The sequence below is a fragment of the Diplotaxodon limnothrissa genome, linkage group LG4, assembly GCF_057381915.1.
Source record: "Diplotaxodon limnothrissa isolate DT_005_m linkage group LG4, D_limnothrissa_male_GT1.1, whole genome shotgun sequence".
NCBI classification, from domain to species: Eukaryota; Metazoa; Chordata; class Actinopteri; order Cichliformes; family Cichlidae; genus Diplotaxodon; species Diplotaxodon limnothrissa.
This window is the reverse complement of record NC_140599.1, coordinates 17066001-17079312: the sequence shown is the minus strand read 5'-3', so window position 1 is coordinate 17079312 and position 13312 is coordinate 17066001. Positions and strand designations below refer to the sequence as shown.

Here is a 13312-nt window from a genome sequence, read left to right as displayed (position 1 = left end):
AGGCTGTGCACTGCCAAAAAGCAATTAAATGTCTCCGCTGCAGTGTTTATAAGGGATGGATGAAAAGAAACAGAATGAATATGAAAATGAATTGACTACGAGAGCGAGCGAGATCGACTTTATTCCAAACTGTTCGGGGACACACATGGACACGTTTAAATGGCTTTTATTGAAATACTCAACTGTGCCTAGTCAAACCCTTCCTCTCAGATTGTAAGATGGCATCACTACAAATTAATGCATAATTTAATGAACTGCCTACAGTATTAAATTTATGCCTCCCCTCTTGCTCTCCGACTAAAGGAGGAGATCGCTTTGCTATTTGTAAGGTGGCGATCAATGTCCTAATGCAGAGGTGCTTTCGCAGGAACTTGAAACTGTCCTTCACACTGATGAGCTGTGAAACAGAACTGGGCAATCCGTTCGTACGTTTGGAAGACTTGAGCACAGCATCGGTAAAGGCTTCGGATAAAGGCGAGGCTTACTTGTTCTGCGGGGAGAAAAGGAAGACGGACCAGTCTTCTCTGGTCTCACACCAGTCTGGTCTGTATGCTTCTAACATCTTCTGGATGCGGAAGCACAAGCTCTGCAACAAACACACATATCAGTGCAGATCATGGCACACACACACATGCACACACACACACACACACACACACACAGAGCGAAACCGTCTGTTTGGATTCCATAATTAAATTATTTACCAAAGTGAAACACTTCTATGGCAACAGCTCGGAGCATCTTCCAACATTACCATCTGTATAGCTCTTTCCCCCGCTGTCTAAATAGTCCTTTCTAATTAACCTTGTTTCCCTCATACACAGACTTGTTTATAATGAAAACAATGAGGCTCCCATGAGGCCCAGGTGATAGGGAGTGCGGGCTTTGCACAAAGTAGTTGGCAATCCTACACAAGAGAGCGGGAGATTATTGCACATGTAAAGCCTTATACTTGAACATAAAAGCTAATGGTTTGGTTGTTGTGTATTACAAACCTAGATTGTGTTTCTTTGTTCTCTCTAAATGCTCTTACATAGTGCGTCTTAGAGCTGCTTCTGAGGAATATTTCCTCATGCATCTGTGTCTAATTTCCTTAACCGCACATGCACACAATAGTAGCCTACATAGTCGATGTCATCATCCAGGTCCTCTCGGTCCTTGCTCCGTGCGTTGACCTGGGGGAAGACCTCGGCCATCAGGTGGCTCTGGGGATTGGACCCTCCGGCCTGCTCGGTTGGATGTCTAGGCGGGGGCTGGAGGAGCTGTGACAGTGGAGTCTTCCCGTTACAGTCTTGGTGAAGCCCTCCGAAGTTGCCACCGCTGCTGATTATCATCCCTCCAGAGAGGCTCTTCTTTCTGTGGTTGGCATTAAGAGTCATGGAGGGAAGGGGGTGCTGCAGAGGGTGAGTTTGTCCAGGCACCTGGAGCAGGTGTGGCAGCTCTAGTGATAGAGCTCTTCGGTCTCTCCTGGGTCCAAAAGAACCTGGGAGCATGGGATGGGGAAGGTGGAGGGAGTGGGGAGCGACAACAGGTGGGGAGAGAAGAGACTCCTCCTCGTCCGGCTGGATACGATGTAGGTGGTGGTGTGGGGATGAGGAGGCACGGGGACCTCGGATTCGCAGGCTTCCTCCGACCACCCCTCCTAGACCTCCCAAGCCGTAGCCATAGAAGGGCCTTGAGGAAGTCGGGGTGAAGCCAGGACTAGCAGAGGGGGATGAGGAGGAGCACGGCCGGCCTCCTAGGCTGTTCCAGCTAGAGCGGCGGGTCAACAAGGCATGGTGCTGGGGAGCCAGAGGACGGCCCCAGTTGTGGTAACCTCGACCTGGATACTGAGAGAGAAAGACTGATATGATATCTGGAAGTAATATAACATCAGTGCAACTCTTATTACTAATTATTTTAATCATTTGCTATTCATTACAGTTCCGTTTAATTAGGCTAGCTGTAGCTCAGGAGGTAGAACAGGTCATCTGCTAATAGCACAGCTGGCGGTTCAATCAGTGGACCAAATATCCCAAATATACTTGGACAAAATACTGACTCCAAGTTGCTGTCATGGTCTCCGTGCCTGCCCGGTCGGCCCCACAAGGCTACAATTGCTGTTGCTGTTTTCTCCCTCTCTGCCTGGGCGGAGCTCACTGTGGGCTCCCGCCCTTGGCCCACACACACACCTGACAACACTCACCCATCATCACCGGGAGCACTATTTGAGGCTGGAACACAGATCCTCTCGTCGCTGGATGATTGTACCCCTAACGTTAGTGTTCTCACAGCTCTTGTGCTTCATATCCGTGACTTGTGATTTGTTGGTGACCTGCCTTCTCGTCTGCTTCAGATCTCCCCCCCCCCCCCGGACCTGCGACCTCCCTGCTACGGGAAAGTGTGTGAGTGTGAGCGGAGAAGACGTGAGCGAGTTACCCTGTGATTCCCCCCGGAGTTTTGGATCCCTTCACTGTACATATATTGCACTGCACTGTAAATAAACCACACCTTGGAGATACCTTACCGCTCTGCGTTGAATCCCTGTACCAGATCGTGACAGAATCATCCAGCCACGGAAATGGATTCAGCAGACCCAGCGGTCTCGACTCCCACCCTCGCCACTTTGGCCGCGATGCTGGCACGCCACGAGCAGATGTTCATTCACCTTCGAGCAGAGCTCGCGAACCTCACACAGGCCGTGGCTCAGCTAACACCGCTACCGGCCGCTCCTCTGGTCGCCGCTCCTCCGTTGGAGGCGCCAGTTCCAGCTGTAAGTGTCGCGCCACCTGTTCCCTCACCTGTTCACGTTGACAGATTCCTCCCTACTCCCAGGGCTTTCACGGGAGAGATTGATAAATGTGCTGGTTTTCTCACTCAGTGTACCCTTCAGTTTCGCCAGCAACCGCAAGCCTTTTCTACTGATGGTGCTAAAATCGCTTATATCGTCCAGTTACTCCAGGACCGTGCTCTAACCTGGGCTCAAGCTGCGCTTCAGGCGGAGCCGGACATCACCTTTTCTGACTTTCTGACTAAGTTTAAAGGTGTGTTTGACAGGAAAGCCACAACTGCCACCGCCGGCCAGCGCTTGCTTGCGCTTAAACAAGGTAAACGCAGCATGGCTGATTTTTCTATTGACTTTTCTACCTTGGCTGAACAGGCGAAATGGGGGGAAGAGGCCCTTAAAAGTGCATTGCTCACTAATATTAATGAGGAAATAAGGAATGAACTTATGCTCCGAGAACTACCTTCCTCCCTGGATGCGCTTTTGGTTTTGTGTATGCGGGTGGACGATCAGGTGCGCGCACATCGGAGCGCACGCGCGCGTTCGGGGCATGCCCCGCTGGACTTTTGTGGGACCCCTACTGCGGCCCATGGGTTGTGTGACGCCGACGCCGGGGATGGGGAAGAGCCCATGCAGCTTGGGCGCTCGCGGCTGTCGCCCGCGGAGCGCCAGCGCCGCCTTGCCTCCGGTGAGTGCGTTTACTGCAGCCGTAAAGGCCACTCTGTCTCCTCCTGCCCAACGCTGGCAAAAGGGCGCGCTCACCAGTGATCGTGAGGGTGCTGGTGGGCGATCTGTCGAGTGAAAGCCCTCTCCCCAGACTTCTTTTACCGGCTACTCTGCGTGTTCGGACTGTTTCTCATTCTCTCTCCGTTCTCATTGACTCTGGGGCTGAGCAGAACTTTATTGACACCTCACTCGCCGCCAAACTGAACATCGCCTTGGAGCCTCTGTCACGCCCCCTCCGCGTTCACGCACTGTTGGGCCAGCGCCTGCCTGACATCACTCATGTTTCTGAATTCCTTTCATTATCTCTCTCTAGCAATCACACAGAAAGGATTTGTTTTTTTTCGTTTAAGGCTCCTCTCACTCCGCTGGTTCTGGGTCACCCCTGGCTTGTCCTCCACAACCCGCATATCGACTGGGAGAAGGGTGCCGTACTAGGTTGGAGTGTGGCCTGCCATATGAACTGCCTCCGGGCTGCGGCTTCCCCCGTTTCGCTCCCACCCACGGCCTCGCCGTCGGACGCCCCGGACCTCTCGATGGTTCCGCGGGTTTATCATGATCTGCGGGATGTTTTTTGTAAGGATCGGGCGCGGTCCCTTCCCCCGCACCGCCCGTACGATTGTGCCGTCGATCTTCTTCCTGGAGCTCCGCTGCCGTCTAGCCGCCTGTACAGCCTCTCCCGGCCTGAGAGGGATGCTATGGAGCGCTACATCTCGGAGTCGCTGGCGGCGGGGTTGATTCGCCCCTCCTCTTCCCCTGTCGCGGCTGGGTTTTTTTTTGTGGATAAGAAGGATGGTTCGCTGCGGCCGTGTATTGACTTTCGGGGCCTTAATCAGATCACTGTTAAGAACAAATACCCTTTGCCGTTGCTTTTCTCCGCCTTTGAACTGCTTCAGGGCATGACCATCTTTACCAAGCTGGATCTGCGCAACGCTTACCACCTGGTGCGCATCAGAGAGGGGGATGAGTGGAAGACCGCGTTCAATACGCATCGGGGCCACTTTGAGTATCTCGTGATGCCGTTTGGGCTGACTAACGCCCCCGCGGTGTTTCAGGCGATGGTTAATGACGTCCTTCGTGATTTTGTTAACCGTTGTGTGTTTGTGTACTTAGATGACATCTTGGTCTTTTCTAAGACGCTCGAGGAGCACAAGGTCCATGTCCGGCAGGTCCTGCTACGCCTTCTGGAGAACCGGCTCTTTGTGAAGGGGGAGAAGTGCGACTTCCACGTGTCGTCTGTGAGTTTTCTGGGCCACATTATCGAGAAGGGGGACTTGCGGACAGATCCGGAGAAAGTGCGAGCTGTGGTGGAATGGCCTACTCCTCCTGATCGCCGCCAAGTGCAACGTTTTTTGGGATTCGCCAACTTTTACAGACGGTTCATTCGTGATTTCAGCAGAATCGCTCTCCCTCTCACTAAACTCACCTCTCCCAAGGTTCCCTTCCAGTGGGATTCTGCCGCTCAGCGAGCCTTCGCCCTGCTCAAGGACAGGTTCACCACCGCTCCCATACTCCGGCAACCGGACCTTACACGGCAGTTCGTTGTGGAAGTGGACGCGTCGGACTCCGGGGTTGGGGCAGTTCTGTCGCAACAGATGGACGGTAAGCTGCACCCGTGTGCCTTTTATTCTCGCCGTCTCTCCCCAGCAGAGTGTAACTATGACATCGGGGACCGGGAGCTTCTGGCCGTCAAGCTGGCCCTGGAGGAGTGGAGACATTGGTTGGAGGGAGCAGCACAACCATTCATCGTCTGGACGGATCACAAGAATCTGGAGTACCTGCGCTCGGCTAGACGTCTCAATTCCCGGCAAGCCAGGTGGGCACTGTTTTTCGCTCGTTTTGACTTCACTATCACCTACAGGCCAGGAACACGGAACGTAAAGCCAGACGCCCTGTCCAGGCAATTCTCCATCACTGGGGAGGACTCGGACCCTGAGCCTGTCCTCCCGGCCGCCTGCGTAATTGGAGCCATCTCCTGGGAGATCGAGGGGCTCATCCAAGAGGCGCTGGAGACCGAACCGGATCCTGGCACTGGTCCACCTGGTCGCCTCTTCGTTCCTTCAGCCGTCCGCTCTCAGGTTCTCCAGTGGGCTCACACCGCCCGCTTTTCATGCCATCCTGGGGTCCTCCGCACCTGCTCGTTCCTCCGACGTTACTTCTGGTGGCCTGCTATGACTAGGGATGCCAAGGAGTATGTAGCCGCCTGTTCGACCTGCGCCCGGAATAAGCTTTCGAACCGCCCTCCACCGGGTCTTCTGCAGCCTCTCCCTACACCAGCTCGACCATGGTCCCATGTTTCTTTGGACTTTGTCACGGGCCTGCCGCCCTCCGCTGGTAACACCACCATACTTACCATTATCGATCGTTTCTCCAAAGCTGCACACTTCGTCGCCCTCCCGAAGCTCCCCTCTGCCTTGGAGACGGCCCGGCTCCTCACCTCCCATGTGTTCCGTCTTCACGGGATCCCCGAGGACATCGTCTCGGATAGGGGGCCGCAATTCACGTCCCGTGTTTGGAGGGAGTTCTGCTCCGCACTGGGGGCCAAGGTCAGTCTGTCTTCCGGTTTCCATCCACAGAGTAACGGGCAATCGGAGCGGGCCAACCAGGAGCTGGAAGCTGCCCTCCGCTGTGTCACTTCGCACAACCAATCGACCTGGAGTGAACAGCTTCCATGGATCGAATACGCCCACAACAGCCACACATCCTCCGCCACGGGCAAGTCTCCCTTCGAAGCGTCCCTGGGCTATCAACCACCTTTGCTCCCGGCCATCGAAGGTGAGCACTCCGTTCCTTCTGTACAGGCTCACCTCCGCGGGTGCCGTCGTGCCTGGCGGACGACTCGGGCTGCCCTGCTCCGTACTAAGGAGCGGAACAAGACCCTCGCTGACCGTCGCCGGACACCGGCCCCCGTGTACACCATCGGTCAACAAGTATGGCTGGCTACCCGTTTTGTGCCGCTACGGACTGAGTCGAAGAAGCTGTCTCCTCAGTTTATTGGCCCTTTTCCCGTTGAGGCCATTGTGAACCCTGTGTCTGTCCGCCTCAAGCTCCCGCGCAACATGCGCATTCACAATGTCTTTCATGTGTCTCAGGTCAAGCCGGTGCTCTCCAGCCCGTTGTGCCCTCCCTCCAGGGCCCCGCCACCCCCCCGGCTCGTGGATGGTCAGCTGGTCTACAATATCACCCGCATCATGGACTCCCGGCGCCGGGGTCGGGGTTTTCAGTACCTGGTTGACTGGGAGGGCTACGGGATAGAGGAACGCTCCTGGGTGCCTCGAGCTGCTGTCCTGGATGTTGCCATGCTCCGGGACTTCCACCGCAGGCATCCAGGTAAGCCTGGTGGGTCACCGGGAGGCTCCCGTTGAGGGGGGGGGGTACTGTCATGGTCTCCGTGCCTGCCCGGTCGGCCCCACAAGGCTACAATTGCTGTTGCTGTTTTCTCCCTCTCTGCCTGGGCGGAGCTCACTGTGGGCTCCCGCCCTTGGCCCACACACACACCTGACAACACTCACCCATCATCACCGGGAGCACTATTTGAGGCTGGAACACAGATCCTCTCGTCGCTGGATGATTGTACCCCTAACGTTAGTGTTCTCACAGCTCTTGTGCTTCATATCCGTGACTTGTGATTTGTTGGTGACCTGCCTTCTCGTCTGCTTCAGATCTCCCCCCCCCCCGGACCTGCGACCTCCCTGCTACGGGAAAGTGTGTGAGTGTGAGCGGAGAAGACGTGAGCGAGTTACCCTGTGATTCCCCCCGGAGTTTTGGATCCCTTCACTGTACATATATTGCACTGCACTGTAAATAAACCACACCTTGGAGATACCTTACCGCTCTGCGTTGAATCCCTGTACCAGATCGTGACAGTTGCTCTCAGATGCATTCATCTAAGTATGAATGTGTGTGAATGTTAGATAGAAACGTGCTTAGATAGAAAATGTATGAATGGGCAAATGAGGCAAGTGCTTTGAGTGCTCAGGCAGAGTACATAAACGCTAAATAAGAACCAGCACACACATTTTCAGATTTATAAGCAAGCGTAAAACCTTGAAATGTGATGAAAATCTATGTTTGCGACTCTATAAATACTGCTGTTAAATTATATCGACCAATTAAATTTTATGTCATAAGAGCTAACGATGTAGCAGATATGCTCTTTGCTTGCGTTCATTTTTCTGCTACTTTATGCACAGTCCCATCAACTTACCACAGCCCTCTGCTCCAGGTTGGCTCTGCCAAGAGAAATGACACTATTCTTCCTGGAGCTGAGAGCAAAGGTCAACCTCTCTCCTGGAAACAAACCGGCAGGCAATGGGGACATGTCCAGGTGCCCGTTGGGAGTCAGGGTACATATCTTTGGGTCTGCAGGAAAGAAGAAGGAGGAGGAGGACAGGGGAAAAGAAAATAAACAGTGCTAAATGGTGGGAAGAAGAAAAATAAGACAGATGAGTGAGAAGGAAAACTATAAGACTAAATAAAGCCTTCCCTCCTTTTGTTTGCCTTGTCTTTGTTGATGCCATGAAAGCAGAAAACTCTACACTCTCCATCACTGTATGCAATTAATGTCTTAAAACAATGTTACAGTCAGCTCCAGGAGGAAGAGGAAGATTTCATTTACACTAAATTGCCTTACAGGACCAGGGAGGAACTTGTAATAGCGAAACAGAGGATATCTCAGAGTGCTTGTCCATTCTCAAACGTGTCTTTTGATGGAATAGGTCTCAGTAAACATTGTCATTCCAAATGTGTTTCCCTTCCATGTACCCTGACATTTATGGGCAAGATTTGTGATCAGATGCCATCAGAGGACTCGCGCTGCTAAATGCTGCTCGCTGCTGCTCGCTGCTGCAGGATAGTGGTTCTTGGTGAGTTCGCTTTTGTTACGCCGGGGGATATGTGAGGAGAGAAGTGGATGGAGGAATGGCATCAGTCATGCATTATTTAAAGTTTGCTCTGCTTACATTCCAGACCGGGACAAGGAAAAAGAAAAAGGTGCTTAGGTATGTTTGTTGTGGAACTCATACCAAGTTTTTGATGCCCGAGGCACAACAAATCACCTGACGCCACAGAGCTTGAATATGATGGTGCCCCTCGAGCAAACAGATTTAAGTGTTGCAAAGTTGATGCTGAATAATAACAAGAATTTTTCAAAAACTGTTATATTTGCAAATCTGTAAGTTTTGGGGAGAAATGGCAATAAAATTCTACAGTTGAGAAAAAAATTGTCTGTAAAGAAAAATATGCAGTGAAGCTGTGGGAGGTAGCATTCACCTGATAGGTGCAGGGAGTCTTTCTGTTTGTCACTGTCATCGAAATTGCAGGAAGACCTGTCATCGTCTGAGTAGGAGCGATTTGCATCACCCTGTTTTTGGGGACAGTGAGAGAAAATAAATGGGCGAATCAGAGAGACAGAAGAAACAAACAACAAAGCAAAGAGCGTGTAAAAAAGAAAGAAAGAAAAGAAATAATGAGCAATTACAAGCTAACAATTACAAGCTTACACATTCCTAATTTTCAGTTCTTTCTTTATTACCTAATTATCTAAGACACATTTCCTCCCAGGGCTGTTTGTTAGCACTCACTTGTCAGATCTAGCTCTGAAACACTGATGTTTACTTCTCCGCTGTAACTGTGACACGAGTCAGTGACTGCAGTTTGTGGACGTTCAGTATTCCTACGTGGGTGAAAACCCAGCAGTTCACATGAACTTATGTGGATGTGGATTGTGTTAGATGACCTCACTGTTATAAAATCTGCATTTTTAGGGGTGCAGAGGACTTTTTCTTCATGATAACAAAAGTAATTGAAAGAGATCTGTCAGCATGACTCTTTGGCCTTAAAAGTAAATGTGCAAAATACAGAACTCCATAACTTAACTATTTTTGGGGAGTATGAATAGCCATGGGGGAGGTCTTTATAAGCAGGAAAAACTGTAAAACCTGCAAAAATACAGTTAAAAGTTCCAAGTGTGTGCCCTCCTTCACATTTTCTAAAGCCGTCTAGTGGTCCAGATGGGCCAACTCTGGCCCCCAGGCCTTATGTTTGACACCCCTGGCTTAAAGTGACAGCTTGTTTCTGTTATTCTTAAAGGCCAATGCTTGTCTAATTATTTCATATTCGTCCGGTTGTCTCAAACCTTTCAGTCAGGACTATTTTATTTGGAATTTGGCTCAATTAAAATACGCATGAGCACAGACAATTAGAGATAAAGAAAGCGGTTACATTACATTCATTATGCAGCAAATTAATAATGTATTTCCTACTGTTGTGTGGACATTGCTATTAAAGTAATCCACTGGGTCCTTATTTCCTCAGACACAGGAAGTGCATACACACTCTTGTGCTCACTTGTGCAGCCAACAACAGAAGATTTACTATGCTTTGGTTGGAGGTCAAACAGAAGAAGTAGCTTCAGCAACAATGAATAATAATAATGAAAAAAATAGCTGGCTGTTTAATCAAGGTAGCTGCTTATTATTTGTTCAAGCCAGCGGTCCCCAGGCCTCGGACCGGTACCGGTCCGTGAGTCGTTTTGTACCGGGCCACGAGAATTGAGGCTCAGGTGTGAAATGTGTGGTTTTCAGGGTTTTTATCGGTTTTCAGTGTTATTTTGTTATCGTTTTTATCGTTAACTCGGTTTTCCTGGGTCTTTTCACGTGTGTTATGAATAACTCTTCTATTTTTCAGTAGCGGTACTAGTTTTATTTTGTTGTATTTTTCCGCGACACCTTAAAGGCCGGTCTGTGAAAATATTGTCGGGCGTAAACCGGTCCGTGGCACAAAAAAGGTTGGGGGCCGCTGGTTTAAGCCACTGTGAAGGCTGCAAAAGTCCCAAAAAAACTAAAAGACAGCCTAAAAACACATGATAAATCCCAAAAAGCAAAAAGGCAGTTATTTTCTATTGATTTGGCTAGTATGCTTGGTCATTTTCTCTCATCTCCATGCTGCCTATTCCCCTAAATCCAGGTGTCTTACCTCTGCTTGAAAACCCTCAACCAAGATGGCCACGAGCAAATTGAAGAGCACGTAGTTTCCGAACGTCATAAGAGCTACAAAGTAGAGAGCGGCGCAGGGAGAAGTGGACGCCATGCCATTGTACAGCACCATGTTCCAGTCCTCCTGGGTGAGAATCTGCAGCAAACATATGCACAGAGTGAAACAGGGGACACACAAAAACAGGCACAGACACTCACCTACACAAAAAAAGTGTATGTGCAGTCATAAGCGCATGTGTGTCTGAACTATTCTTACCTGAAAAACGGTGACGATAGCCCAAAGCAAGGAGTCAAAGTTCTTCCTGTCAGGCACGGTGTCCCCTGCTTCTGTCTTCAAGCTAAACTTACAGCCAAATATGTGCATCCCCAAGATGCTGCAACACAAACAAGGGTTTTGTCCTGTAATTACTTAATTCAGTCACAAATCCTATCGCAGAGTGAGAATGCAATTATGTTGTTAAACTGGATGTTTTAACAAGAATATGAAATCCAGACAATGCCATTAACATAAGTGCTGCTTAGAGGAATTATGAAGACATTTGATTTTAAGGTTAAAGTCTCTGTAGCTCTGTGATTTAACTGGTCACTAATGGCTATAGTAATTAGGAGTATGGGCCAAATGCCAGTGGCTCAGGATATCATTAGCTGACTAAAAGCTCAGATGTCATCTATTTTCTCACACTCATGCTTCACTAGAGAGATAAAGAAGCTGGCTGGCAGGTATGCATACACACATACGTAAGATTGGGTAACAATCAGTATACATGCATAACATCATTATGCAGCAGCATGTAAGTCATCCGCGATACAGCGAGGTGAAAGGTGAACCGCGTTATAGCGAGGGACCACTGTAATTTTGAAGGTAAGTCACAACATACCCTTCGTAAATACTAATGTATAGAAACCGTTACCAACAATCGTTCATTTTTTGTGTGGCTTTTTTTCACGGTTTGTTAACATAGGGGTGGCTGTAGCTCAGGAGGTAGAGCAGGTCACCTACAGGTTGGAGGTTCGATCCCAGGCTCCTCCAGTCTGCATGCCAAATATCCTTGGGCAAGATATTAACCCCAAGTTGCTCTCCGATGCATTCATCGGAGTATGAATGTGTGTGAGTGTAGTTAGAAAGCACTCAGTATAGAGGTAGTGCTTGTGAGAATGGGTGTGACTGGGTGAATGTGGCGTGTTGTATAGAGCGCTTTGAGTACTCCGGGAGAGTAGAAAATCGCTATATAAGAATCAGTCCATTTACCATGCTGTGTGGGTGTGTACTTGACTAGCTGATATCGACATAACGGGGAAACATCTGGTTTGACTATTCGTCACCTGTAGTTTGAATGCTGAACATTTGCCTGTTTAAATCATAATAACTGTCACTATACAGAGATGTGCTTCTGAATGTGGACGATGTGTCTTCTGCATGCAGTAATGCAGTTCTGCTTGTGTTGAGTGATGTAAACAACTGATCGATCTCTTTAAACTCTTTAAATGTCAAAATTGATCATTCGATTTTTTATGACACAACAGTGGTGAGTGTTCCCACCTTCTCCTCTTCGTAACTTAACTCGATCTTTCCGTTTTCGAGTTTTGGACATGATTTTGGAGTATATCTTCACAGTAGCGATTGACCGCAAAGTAAAGCTACCGGAAATGTACAACCCCACATCTGGTCTCAAACTAGGAAGTTAGCATTTTCTCGTGCACAGGGTCTATTGTGTGTGTGTGTATGGATAATAGCAAACACTGAAATACATTTTTTGCACGCAGCAATGAATTTTGTTCACTCAAATTTAGCTTTTCTTCGCTCAAAATAAATTTCTCCTCAAAATGCAACACTTGCACCTGCAATTTTTTTTACGTGCGCTCAGAATAGTGGCACAAAAATAACACCATGCATTCTCCCTCTGTTAACATTCGTGTCGTTCACAATAAATCAATTTATGAAGTAAAACAGAGAGAACGGACCGTGTTTCCTATAATAACCTCACAGGTTTCACACAGCATCTTCTTCCTGTATTTACTTTTTTTTCTCCCGCCCCAGATATATCCGGCCAATGAGCGGATTGGACATTGTCACGTGATTTATAGTGACGTATTTTGGTTCACTTAAAGTTGACTTGAATTTTTCTCAGTGTGAAAACAAATCAAACCACAGGAAGAAGCTTCAAGTTTACAAACTCATCAGCTGATTCGGACCAAACGAACAATAGGTGTGAAAACGCTGTTCGATGCAACATTATTTCTTCATAGCATCAAACAATTTTACAACTGTTTTATTCTTCTATAAGCATGAATATCAGGTATCCTAAATCAGGACACCAACACTGCACTTACTGACCTCATATCAAATTTGTATAAGTTTGAATTTTGTTTTTACATTTAACTTATATAGTTATAGATTATCTGCTGGGGAATACATTTTATTTGTATTTATTTATTTATTTTTTATGTGCAGCTTGTTAAATTTTACCTTATTGAACCACTGAAGGAAACAAACACTGTGCCACATTGTCAGTGTATTAATTTAGTGATTTAGAAAATATCTAAATGTTATACTTTATTCTAATCTGCTGATTATTCTGTTTTACACTAATGCAGCACTACGGACGATACCTACAGCCACCATTACCGAGACTAACAAGATGATCTACAATATGGCAGCAGTGATCAGTGAGATGCTTGGCCACAAGTTGAACAGCCACAAAGGACAGTACCCGCCATGGAGAAGGAGGCTAGAGGCTACTGTATATATTAGGGGTGCAACAATACTTGTATCGATATTGAACCGTTCGATACAGTGCTTTCGGTTTGGTACGCATATGTATCGAACAAT

The 13312-nt window shown here is 48.5% G+C and overlaps 1 protein-coding gene across 1 annotated transcript in view; it reads right to left on the bottom strand.

Moving 5' to 3' along the window:
• LOC146633542 (voltage-dependent T-type calcium channel subunit alpha-1I-like) overlaps positions 1-13312 on the bottom strand; it is a 205034-nt gene that overhangs the window by 40926 nt on the left and 150796 nt on the right. The window contains exons 12-17 of the mRNA XM_085351531.1: positions 10739-10856; positions 10463-10618; positions 8759-8849; positions 7695-7849; positions 1125-1829; positions 486-586 (exon numbers count right to left, since the gene is read on the bottom strand). Coding sequence (XP_085207657.1) covers positions 486-586; positions 1125-1829; positions 7695-7849; positions 8759-8849; positions 10463-10618; positions 10739-10856 — 1326 coding nt within the window. The remainder of the gene's footprint in view (positions 1-485; positions 587-1124; positions 1830-7694; positions 7850-8758; positions 8850-10462; positions 10619-10738; positions 10857-13312) is intronic.